A 12889-nucleotide genomic window follows, 5' to 3' on the forward strand; every position below is an offset into this window, starting at 1 on the left:
TGTACCCCGCCTTTCGCCCGTAGTCAGCTCGGATAGGCTCCAGCTTGCCTGCGACCCTGTAGGACAGGATAAAGCGGCTAGAGATAATGAGATGAGATGTCCTAAAATGGCTTTGTTGTTTAAAATGTATGTCGCTAAAAAATAATCTTTGAAAATAAAGAGGCAAATTCACTGACAAAAAAAGTGCATTCACACACTAACATGCAGAGATCCATGCATCCATGATCCGTAACCATCCATCCATCCTGTGCAGGGTCGCGGGCAAGCTGGAGCCTATCCCAGCTGACTACGGGTGAAAGGCGGGGTACATCCTGGACAAGTCTCCAGATCATCACAGGACTGACACATAGAGACAAACAACCATTCACACTCACATTCACACCTACGGTCAATTTAGAGCCACCAATTAACCTAACCTGCATGTCTTTGGACTGTGGGGAAAACTGGAGCACCCAGACAAAGCCCATGCAGACATGGGGAGAACATGCAAACTCCACACAGAAAGGTCCCCCCGGGTTCAAACCCAGAACCTTCTTGCTGCGAGGCGACGGTGCTAACCACTACACCACCGTGCCACCCACATGCAGAGATGGTGAAAATATATATCAACACCAATATTCCCAAAACAACCCAATTCCCTGAGGAAAAACCACTGGTCTGGCAACCCTGCTCATACCACATAATATATCTGATATGCTTTCATGCAAAATGCATCAAGGTATTCGCGAGGGGTGTCATAAAGAGGGCAAATGTGAAGATGACTCTTTTGGCAACATAGGCACAGCATCCAAAAGGCTCTTGTTAAACCTGAACATTAAGGTTCACTGACATTCCATAGTACATTAATTTACATGGATTTATACACCGGGGGGGCGGCACGCTGGTATAGTGGTTAGCACTGCCGCCTCACAGCAAGAAGGTCCTGGGTTTGAGCCCAGCAGCCGGCGAGGGCCTTTCTGTGCGGAGTTTGCATGTTCTCCCCGTCTCCATGTGGGTTTCCTCCAGGTGCTCCGGTTTCCCCCACAGTCCAAAGACATGCAGGTTAGGTTAACTGGTGGCTCTAAATTGACCGTAGGTGTGAATGTGAGTGTGAATGGTTGTCTATGTGTCAACCCTGTGATGACCTGGCGACTTGTCCAGGGTGTACCCCGCCTTTCGCCCGTAGTCAGCTGGGATAGGCTCCAGCTTGCCTGTGACCCTGTAGGACAGGATAAGTGGCTACAGATAAGGGATGGATGGCTGGTATTATACACCATGAATCATGGTACCAGAGTAACACGTATTAATTAGCCCTTGATTAAATGTTAAATACATAATGAACACTTGCTTTAATCAGCGTTTATTTAAAAAAAAATCCTGAAATAATTAAGGCAATAATTAATTGATGCTTATTTAATGAAATTCATTATTCAATTAGGCAAGTTCAAGCAATTACACTCCGTATGTTCAAGTCATTATTAACATTGAGAAAGATTGTCATTTAACACATATACGGTATAATATGACTTATTTTTAATAACTAACAGAACAAGCACCAGCTAATTTAGTGCATTATTTAATCAAAACATTTTTTAAATAGTCTCCTGTCTGTCTAGCCAAACCTATTTTCAGTGGAAAATTACCCTTTAAAGCTAGACAGCCTTTTGATTTCATAAAATCAGTGAACTTTAGTTCCCTCTGAAATTCACTCATTGTGGTATATGTTTATTTCTGTAATATCTCACAAAATATCAAATCAAATCAAATCAAGTTTATTTGTACAGCGCTTTTAACAATAAACATTGTCGCAAAGCAGCTTTACAGAATTTGAACGACTTAAAACATGAGCTAATTTTATCCCTAATCTATCCCCAATGAGCAAGCCTGTGGCGACGGTGGCAAGGAAAAACTCCCTCAGACGACATGAGGAAGAAACCTCGAGAGGAACCAGACTCAAAAGGGAACCCATCCTCATTTGGGCAACAACAGACAGCCTGACTATAATATTAACAGTTTTAACAGGTATAACCCTCAACTGTCCTCATGGGGCCGTCCTTCACAGGAGTGGGGCGATAAAACTCCGACCAGACACAGGGCACCAGGATGGATCAAGCAGGTCCGAGGGGCAGAAGAGGCCAGCATCTCAATCCCAGGATCAACATGTAACTCAGAGGGACAGATGGGGGGGGGGGGGGGGGGAGAAAGAAAACATGTTGTTAGGTATGCCCTAAAAATGACAAGTATTAAATCTGTGTGGTAGACCAAAATATCAGGCCATTCTGTGGCTGGGAAGTTATTTAATTTGAGGGGATTCCCGAGCAAATAATGTGCGTGAAATCACTCGCTTTATGCAGTCAAGCAGACAGAGGAAGTCTCTGTGCACATCAGAGGTGGACAAAGTACCCAACTTCATTACTTAAGTCAAAGTACAGATCCCACTGGTCAAATGTGACTCCGATACAAGTAAAAGTTGTCCAGTCAAATTTTTACTTAAGTACTGAAGTACTTGCTTTTAAAAATACTTAAGTATTAAAAGTACATTTCCTGTCAACGCATCGTTGTATTATTGCCACAACACTTACAAAACCTAATGCCGTTACCAAAGACAGAAATGTGAATTCACAAAATGAACATGTGCTGTGCATCATGGTGGTTTAACGTTAAGCTAGCTAGTCAGTGAAGCTCCACCTGACATGCTAGCAAACTCTTTTCAAACTCGAAATCATATTGGGTAGTTAATGTTACTAGAAAATAAAGATTTATACATTCTTTTTATTTGGCAAGATTATGCTAAAACATATTTCTGAAAGGACTTCAGGTAAGTTAACGTTATTCCTGTTAGCGTAACTCCATTTTTGTATGCTAACTAAGAGTGTCCAAGTTAGCTATGTGTTAACGTTAGCCGTGGACAAGACTATGGCAACTTGTCGGGTAAATCCATAGAAAGTCACTGGCTAACCAGACTGCATAGCTATTGCAACTTTATCGCTAGCTCTAAAAGCACAGACAACTTTGTTGCAAGCTTTCTCTTGGAATAAAACGTTTACATCCCTCAATATGCTTCCGCAGGTCGGATGGCAAATTTTTGTAGGCCGTGATGTGGTTCGTTTTCGGCAAACAAAGCAAACATTTAAAATGAAACAAATCTTTAATCCTTTCAGAAAACTGAAACATGGGTTCTAGCTATAGCCAGGGGTTAAACTGGGCCGGGGCTGTCCGGGGCTGAGCCCCAGCACATAAGCTCGGAGCGGATGGCATATGATCACGCACACATCAAAAGCAACAAACCCTTTTCACGATTTTCAGTTCTGAATAATTAAATATCGTTTTATTAATCAATAAACCCATGACTTTTATGAGATATATCATAGTTTTCCTGATAACAAGACGACCTGTCAAAGCTATTTAGAACAGAACTTGCGATCAGAGATTCTGGTTTCTGGAACACTGCGTGGGTTGCCAATTCCGCTTTTTATAAGCGACTTTGGGGTTTCTTTTTTTGTGAGCTCGCTTTAAAAAAAAAATCAGAAGTCATGGTTTGCGGGTTTTTGGGCTTGTGTTTCAGCGTTGTGACTTGTTTATAATTTTCTCCGTACACCGTCTCCCCTTTTACCTGCATACGATCCTAATCCATCGGGATTTAATGAAGTAGCTAGCCTATCTTGTTTACTATGCATAAATTCTGCTTTCGTTGCTTATCAGAATTTTTTCTGGAAGTGATAGTGCGCTACAAAATAGTCACATACTTCTACTGCTGTTACAACTACTAATAATAATATTAACAATACAGTGAACATAATCATTATCATATTTTTTATTATTAAAAACAAAATATCAAATAATACTGAAGAGGGGAAAAAAATAATACTGATCTAAATATGTTGTGTTTTTATTTTTAGACAGTATGTGTTTAACACATACTGTCTAAAAATAAAAACACAACATATTTAGATCAGTATTATTTTTTCCCTCTTCAGTATTATTTGATATTTTGTTTTTAATAATAAAAAATATGATAATGATTATGTTCACTGTATTGTTAATATTATTAGTGTTTTATTATTTATTGTTAATATTTAATTTAATGTTAATTTATTATTATTTATTGTTAATATTATTAGTGTATTATTAGTGTAATTATTATTGTTATTATTATGTATTCAATTATTTATTTGGCATGTGGTGCTTTTTGTATTGTCTAGAACATACATAAGATGAGCATATTATAGCAGCAAAATAGAAGCACAATCATTTGAATGCAGCAAAAGTTTTGCTGCATTCAAATGATTGTGCTTCTATTTTGCTGCTATAATATGCTCATCTTATGTATGTTCTAGACAATACAAAAAGCACCACATGCCAAATAAATAATTGAATACATAATAATAACAATAATAATAAATGCTTCCAATGTTATAGTGTTGTTTGTATTTGGTTGCATTCACTGCATGAATATATTTGATTGACAATTTGACTGACAGTGTTTTGGCATATTTAACATTTATCCTCCAAAATAAATCAACTGTTTTGGTTTAAGATTGTGCAAGCCTTCAAATTTTCTCACTGAACATTTCTCCTTCACATTTTTCACCTGTAGGCATGTGACAAGATTTAACATGATATTGCTCAACCTACCTCTGTAAAGTCAGCTAACAACTTATTAAAATGCACCAGAATTCAGCAAATAACATGTATGATAATAAAAAACTTCTGGGGGAGGACCCCCAGACCCCCCACTAATCATTTCCTTCAAACCAATGTACAACAACCTGTACAATCTGTTACATTGGCCAACCAATCTACATTCAAACTGCCATAATGTGTAGGGGGGCACTACAAGACACACATATGCCTACAACACACAGATAAGGTGTATATCTCTGTGCAATATGATATGGTTATCAAATTAGAGGGTTATTTTCCAAAAAGTATATTGGGGCAGGGCGGCGGGGGCAGGGGCGGGTACGAGGCAGAGCCCCCCCACATAACCAATCCCAATTTAACCCCTGGCTATAGCCACGGGTGCATGCATTCTCCAGAAGAACTGCCTCCTTCCATTCTGCCATCAACTGAACATGTTAAATAATGCTGCTGAGAAATCATTGAACTTGATTTTATACAGTCTATGGATGTGACGTGACGTGACCCTAGTGATTACTGAGAGGCTGTCTCAGTGTCACATGTGAAAAAAACAATCACGTTTTAGAAAAGAAAAGAAAAAACATCCACTTTCAAAGCCGCTTTATAGTAACGAGTAATGAGGACCTTGATAGAAATGTAGTGGAGTAAAAAGTACGATATTTGTCTTTCAAATGTAGTGAAGTTAAAGTCATAAGTTTCCAAAAAAAAAAATACTCAAGTAAAGTACAGATACTCAAAAAGTATACTTAAGTACAGTACTCAAGTAAATGTACTTCATTACTGTCCACCTCTGGTGCGCATGCACATGCGCACACTTACATTCGTCGACTTCTTTGTCTTCTTCTTTTGGGTTTTACAGCAGCTGGCATCCACAGTGTTGCATTACTGCCATCTACAGGTTTACCTTTGACCGTGCACTGACAGTTACATCATTCTGTCGCTAAACGAACAGCTGAGCACACCGAGGTGCTCGCTGACCGCTGATATTTATTAGTTCAGTCCTGCGTTTCCTTTCCTTCGCAACATGTCTTTTTTCTTCTTGCTTTCCGTTACTGTAGTCGGTCTTTCACGTTTCATTTGCACACTCACGTCCTCCATTTTTCTCTCCTGTTCCAAATTTGTATCCCAAAATACCTTGCGCAAACAGGGAAAGCCCACCATGTGATGCATGATGGAGTATCTTGTATTGTGTCATGGTGAAGCAGGAAAAAATAGCAGAGAATTTAGGGCCATGTGGCCCTAAATTCATTAACTGTTCGATTAAAAAAAAAACTAATAAAATTGGAAGTCTGTGATTCAAATTCACTAGCTTTCGGTCCACTAAACAAAAATAATTGGGTCTCAGGGAAAATTATTTTTATGACCTAAACTTAAAAAATGTGAAAGGCAGTCTACCTTTAAGATCAGCAATTCCAGCATTATGTGATGTTTTCAGGGTGTGGACTTTAGGAGAAAGCAAGCTGCAGATTTCCTTAAAGAATGAGACAGATGAACCTCTGCAACACTCTCCACCTGCCAGGAATCTTTCAAAAGACGTGGGCTTATGGGAGGTATGGACATTCCTATCATCTTTATATACCAATCAGCCATAACATTAAAACCACTGACAGGTGAAGTGAAATGATAACATTGGTTATCTTGTTACAATGGCACCTGATCAATTATTTCATTTCAATGGGGTGGGATATATTAGGCACCAAGAGAAGAGTCAGTTCTCAAAGTTGATGTGTTGGAAACAGGAAAAATGAGCAAGCGTAAGGATCCAAGCAATTTTGACAAGGGCTAAATTATGTGATGGCTAGATGACTGGGTCTGAGCATCTCCAAAACAGCAGGTCTTGTGGGGTGTTCCCAGTATGCAGTGGTTAGTACCAGTGTTATAGTCAAGTCACTAAACCTCGAGTCCGAGTCCAGTCTTGAGGCCCCAGTGTTCAAGTCCCAGTCAAGTCCAAGTCATGAAAGAAAATTTCGAGTCGAGTCTAAGTTGAGTCCATTATTCATCTGAGTCAAGTCCGAGAACAAGACTCCAACTGCGCCATTTGACGGTGGCTGCTTTAGCGCCATTAACATTAGTTTGTTCCTGAACGTGACGTATGAACAGGTGAATGTGCTTCTCTTTGTCAGGGAGTGCGAAGTATTCTGTCAGAGATGGTTGGGAGACAGATGTAAGTGCAGAAGGTGTGTTTATTAATACAAGTGAAGACAGTAAACAATCCAGAACGGCAGGCAAAATCGTAAAACAGAGAAACAGGCCGAGCGAGGCACAAACAGGCTATCGTAGACTCAGCAGAATCAAAGATGAGAAACAGGAAATCAGGGATCAGGAAACCAAACAAGGAAATAAGGCTCGGTAATGTGTCAGCAACGCAACTCAATACTTCACAAAGCAAGTGTGTTTTCACAGTTTTTATATAGGCGCGCTGATTGCACTTTAATCCTGTGCAGGTGCGAGTCATTTACAGCACGAGAGTTCACTTGGCGCGTGCGCTGTCCGGAGCGCACCCGAGAGTCTATCTGATGCATGCGCCAAGGCACGCAGGTGTGACACTCTTGCATGAAATTTGTACAAAAATTAATGTAGATATAAATATCTTGTGCCAAATTATTATGGCATGTTACAAAAAATAAAGAAAAAATCCGAGTCCTCATCTCCAGTTTACGAGTCCGAATGCAGTTAATGCACGAGTACGAGTCCAAGTCCGAGTCATCAGTGCTCAAGTCCAAGTCGAGTCATGAGTCCTTAAAATTAGGGCAGGAATAGGACTCGAGTCCGAGTCCTGGACTTGAGTACTACAAGCCTGGTTAGTACCTACCAAAAGTGGTCCAAGGAAGGACAAACAGTGAACAAGTGAAGGGTCATGGGCACCCAAGGCTCACTGATGCGCATGGCGTTGCGAAGGCTAGCTTTCCTGATGTGATCCTACAGAAGAGCTACTGTAGCACAAATTGCTGAAAATGTTAATACTAGCAATGATAAATGCGGCACGGTGGTGTAGTGGTTAGCGCTGTCGCCTCACAGCAAGAAGATCCTGGGTTCGAGCCCCGTGGCCGGCGAGGGCCTTTCTGTGCGGAGGTTGCATGTTCTCCCCGTGTCTGCGTGGGTTTCCTCCGGGTGCTCCGATTTCCCCCACAGTCCAAAGACATGCAAGTTAGGTTAACTGGTGACTCTAAATTGAGCGTAGGTGTGAATGTGAGTGTGAATGGTTGTCTGTGTCTATGTGTCAGCCCTGTGATGACCTGGCGACTTGTCCAGGGTGTACCCCGCCTTTCGCCCGTAGTCAGCTGGGATAGGCTCCAGCTTGCCTGCGACCCTGTAGAACAGGATAAAGCGGCTACAAATAATGAGATGAGATGAGATGAGATGAGATGAGATGAGATGAGATGAGCAATGATAAAAAGGTGTCAGAACAGACAGCGTATTGCAGCTTGCTGTATATGGAGCTGCATAGTGGTAGACCAGTCAGAGTGTCCATGCTGACCCCTGTCCACCACTGAAAGCACCTACAATGGGCATGTGAGCATTAGAATGGGGCCATGGAGCAATAGAAGAAGGTGGCTTGGTCTGATGAATTGTGCTTTTTTTTACATCATGTGGATGGCTAGATCCGTGTGTGTGTGTGTGTGTGTGTCGCTTACCTGGGGAAGAGATGGCACCAGGATGCACAATGGGAAGAAGGCAAGCTGCTGGAGGCAGTGTGATGCTCTGGGCAATGTTCTGCTTGGAAACCTTAGGTCCTGGCATTCACATAGATGTCACTTTGACATGTACCACCTACCTAAACATTTTCGCACAACAAGTACACCCTGACGGTATTCCCTAATGGCAGTGGCCTCTTTCAGCAGGATATTACACCCTACAAGACTGCAAAAATGTTCAGGAATGGGTTGAGGAAACATGGCAGAGTTCAAGGTGTTGATTTGGCCTTGAAATTCTCCAGATCTCAACCTGATTGAGGATCTGTGGGATGCGTTGGACAAACAAATCCAATCCATGGAGGCCTCACCTCGCAACTTACAGGACTTAAAGGATCTGTTGCTAACGTCTTAGTGCCAGATACCACAACACACCTTCAGACCTACACAGTATTAGGCAGGTGGTTTTAATGTTATGGCTGATATAAAGTGTGTGTGTGTGTGTGTGTGTGTGTGTGTGCGCGCGCTTTACTATGTTTTACTGTTTTTCTCCCTGAAGGGCTCAGATCCAATTTCTGCAAAAGCGTCTGCTCAGAAAAGGAACTCACAAGTATGTCTGCAATTTTAATGCATACATGTGGCATGACTCATACACACATCTCTGCTATTCAAAATAAACTAATCATTGTAACATAAACTCTTTTTTTTTAATCTAAAGCGATGAATGAGTAATAAACGTATTAAACAACAGCACTGTTAAAGTCTCAAATCTGATTGGTCAGAAGGTATTTTCAATAACAGCATGTCTGTAACAGAAGTGCTTATTCTAATATGCTATTATTTCTATAGTACCAACTTACACACATGTTTATAAAGGAATTTAAAAACCATGTGTACTTACTCATATGGTGAAGCTTTCTGTAAGCGGGCATTTATTAAGCATTTTTGCTAAAAACTCCACAGGAAAAATGACTGAGCAATTTTTCCAGAGTTAAAAGCGTTTTCCTCAAAAATAGTCAATTTTACTCTATTTTGAGTTTAGAGAGTAAAATTTGGAGTTGGAGCGGGAGCGAAATTACACAGTAATTGTGTAACAGAGTTGGTTATGGCTCTGAACTGAGTAAAATAGCACAGGATTTCATTTCAAGACACGCTGAATAGAGTCAAATACCACCACAAAGAGGAAAATATTAAAGCTAGACGGCTTTTCGATTTCATAAAATCGGTGAAATTTAGTTCCCTCTGAAATTTGGTCATTGTGATATATGTTTATTTCTGTAATATCTCACAAAATATCAGGCCATTCTGTGGCTGGGAAGTTATTTAATTTGATTGGAGCAAATAATGTGCATGAAACTGTTCGCTTCGCGCAGTTAAGCAGACAGAGGAAGTCCGTGTACGCATGCGCAGGTTTACCTTTGACTGTGCACTGACAGTTACACCATTCTGTTACTAAACAAACAGCTGATCACACCGAGGTGCTCGCTGACTGCCGATATTTATTAGTTTGGTCCTGCATTTCCTTTCCTTCGCAACATAACGTCTTTTCTTCTCGCGCTCCGATACTGTAGTCTGTCTTTCACGTTTCATTCGCACACTCACATCCTTCATTTTTGTCTCCTGTTTTCTAATTTGTATCCCACAATGTCTTGTGTGAATGGAGAAAGCCCACCACATGATGCACGACATACGGGTAGTATCTTGAATTGGGTCACGGTGAAGCAGGAAAATATAGCGGAGAATTTAGGGCCATGTGGCCTTAAATTCATTAATTGTTCTATTTTTAAAAAATTTAAAAAAAAACCTAATAAAACTGGAAGTCTGTGATTCGAATTCAGTAGCTTTCAGTCCACTAAACAAAAATCGGGGTGTCGGGGAAGATTCTTTTAATGACCTACACTTGAAAAGTCTGAAAGGCAGTCTAGCTTTAACACTGAATTGAGGAGAATTGACTCTGGAACAACAACTCTATCAAAAGAGTAACTTTTGCTCTTTTTAGAAAGGGACCAAATGTTATCTGGCATAGAGTAAAATTTTCTTCAATCTTGGTAAATTGTACTCAGGCAAATTTCCTGTGTTTGCTACAGCAAGAGCTAAATCTATAAGTTTTCAGACACAGGAACTCTTCTTCTTGTTAGTATTATTATTTTTAGAAAAGACTGCTGTGCAGCTTCTCTGTGTCATGACAAGTCAATTTTTTTTTTTTTTTTTTTGTCTTAATGACTACATAAATCCTAACAGGAACTAACTTGTGGAAATTCCACAACATTAAACATAACTGTAAATGAATAAAAAGTACAACTTGTCATTTTTAAATTAATAAATATGGTAATGGTAAAAACTGCTGTGGTATAAGAGGAATAAAAAGACAGTCAGGATATGCTGTTATTGGAAAATAATCTGCTTTACTGCATCACACCTTGATGTCATTTGATTTTTTTTCCTTTAACAGTACAGCTCCATTGTTTTTATTCCTAACATAAATGTACTTAAGTATTAGGTATAATAATTAAGAAGTGTGTTCCTAATAATTTGCTGTATCTTTTGCCTGTAAGGTGGTACTGTGGGGCCAGACTAAAGATGAGTTACATCAAAAACTGTACACGCATTCAGTCCGAGACTGGGAGGGACGAGCACCACACGCTTATGGAAACATCATTTACTCTTCTCCAGTGTTTCTACATAACAGCTACACAAAGGTAACCAAGTAGTTTCTGTTGGTTAATCCATTTGGAGACGATACTCAAAGAAACAGGAGATTTGAAACAGGAGATTATCACAAGTAACAAAACCCAAATCATCTGTGAAGTATTGGAAATATTCGGTGCAAGAGAGATTTTGCATGATGGCCACTCACCTCATGGTTTCCATGATCGAAATGAGTCAGTGTGTGTGTGTGTGTGTGTGTGTGTGTGTATGTGTGTGTCTCTGTCTGTGTCTCAAAAATGGGCCTTATCTGTTCCCACAGGTTATGACCGAAAGATATCTGGTTCTTTTTTCTTTTCATTTATTAATCCTCGCCCTGGACAACTCAACTCACGATTTCATCTATGAGGTAAGTTCTGAAAAAAAAAATATGCATTTTGCTTTCTGACATACTGTGATCAAAGTGCACCCCGTGGTTTTGCAGTTCACCAAGATAGCTTAAACGTCAGTTTGATCAAATTTACCGTGTTCCTGTTTGCTTTTTTTTTTTAAATTGACCAATTAGCTCTTAGTATTTACAGAACCCACATAAATACTATAGATATAAAATGGTTGTCAGCTCTGTCTCTGCAAGCTGACGTGTACATACCGTAGCACCACCTTAGACTATGATTGAAAGTTTTTATCCTTCCTCAAGATTCAAAATACATTAGAAATAATGCCAAACACTTAAAATAATCCACAGTATCTCCTGCAAACGATTTCTTTTAAGAAAAGTTTTACATTTCAGACAGACATTTAAAAAAATAATAATTACAATAGAACTAGGCGGCACGGTGGTGTAGTGGTTAGCGCTGTCGCCTCACAGCAAGAAGGTCCGGGTTCGAGCCCCGTGGCCGGCGAGGGCCTTTCTGTGCGGAGTTTGCATGTTCTCCCCGTGTCCGCATGGGTTTCCTCCGGGTGCTCCGGTTTCCCCCACAGTCCAAAGACATGCAGGTTAGGTTAACTGGTGACTCTAAATTGACCGTAGGTGTGAATGTGAGTGTGAATGGTTGTCTGTGTCTATGTGTCAGCCCTGTGATGACCTGGCAACTTGTCCAGGGTGTACCCCGCCTTTCGCCCGTAGTCAGCTGGGATAGGCTCCAGCTTGCCTGTGACCCTGTAGAACAGGATAAAGCGGCTAGAGATAATGAGATGAGATGAGAACTAGGCGGCACGGTGGTATAGTGGTTAGCGCTGTCGCCTCACAGCAAGAAAGTCCGGGTTCGAGCCCCGTGGCTGGCGAGGGCCTTTCTGTGCGGAGTTTGCATGTTCTCCCCGTGTCCACGTGGGTTTCCTCCGGGTGCTCCGGTTTCCCCCACAGTCCAAAGACATGCAGGTTAGGTTAACTGGTGACTCTAAATTGAGCGTAGGTGTGAATGTGAGTGTGAATGGTTGTCTGTGTCTATGTGTCAGCCCTGTGATGACCTGGCGACTTGTCCAGGGTGTACCCCGCCTTTCGCCCGTAGTCAGCTGGGATAGGCTCCAGCTTGCCTGCGACACTGTAGAACAGGATAAAGCGGCTAGAGATAATGAGATGAGACGAGAGACAATAGAGTAGAATAGAATGCCTTTATTGTCACTATACACATGTCCAATGAGATTAAAGCATCTCCAATAACAGTGCAAACAGAGAGCACTGAAAAGGAGAGCTGTAAGCCGCTGCAACCACGCGCGCCACCATCTTGTAGAGTGTGTATGCTGAATTTTCTTCCTAATGTCATGTCCATCATCTCTGACTTGCTCATTACAGATTTAAATGTATATCTGGATTTCTGGAAAAAATGCTTTGTGACAATGTCTACTATTAAAAACACAATATAAATAAAATGGAATGAGATTGAATAGATTCATTTTTATTGAAGTGCATCCAACTGGAAAATCAGTGGGAGAATCAACCTCCCTTTAAACAGTTAGATTCAATTATCAAGTCTTTTGGAGCTATCAAATGG

At 40.8% G+C, this 12889-nt stretch overlaps 1 protein-coding gene across 2 annotated transcripts in view; it reads left to right on the forward strand.

Annotated features, from left to right (window-relative positions):
• The window catches only part of LOC132897030 (uncharacterized), a 40880-nt gene that overhangs the window by 5373 nt on the left and 22618 nt on the right, over window positions 1–12889 (forward strand). For both annotated transcript variants that reach the window (XR_009656223.1, XM_060938320.1), the window contains exons 2-5: window positions 6056–6170; window positions 8812–8862; window positions 10808–10951; window positions 11221–11307. Coding sequence is in view for 1 of the 2 variants with exons in the window: in XM_060938320.1 (XP_060794303.1) it covers window positions 6056–6170; window positions 8812–8862; window positions 10808–10951; window positions 11221–11307 (397 nt within the window). In the remaining variant the exon portion in view is untranslated. The remainder of the gene's footprint in view (window positions 1–6055; window positions 6171–8811; window positions 8863–10807; window positions 10952–11220; window positions 11308–12889) is intronic.

The sequence above is a fragment of the Neoarius graeffei genome, chromosome 13 (assembly GCF_027579695.1).
Source record: "Neoarius graeffei isolate fNeoGra1 chromosome 13, fNeoGra1.pri, whole genome shotgun sequence".
Taxonomy (NCBI): domain Eukaryota; kingdom Metazoa; phylum Chordata; class Actinopteri; order Siluriformes; family Ariidae; genus Neoarius; species Neoarius graeffei.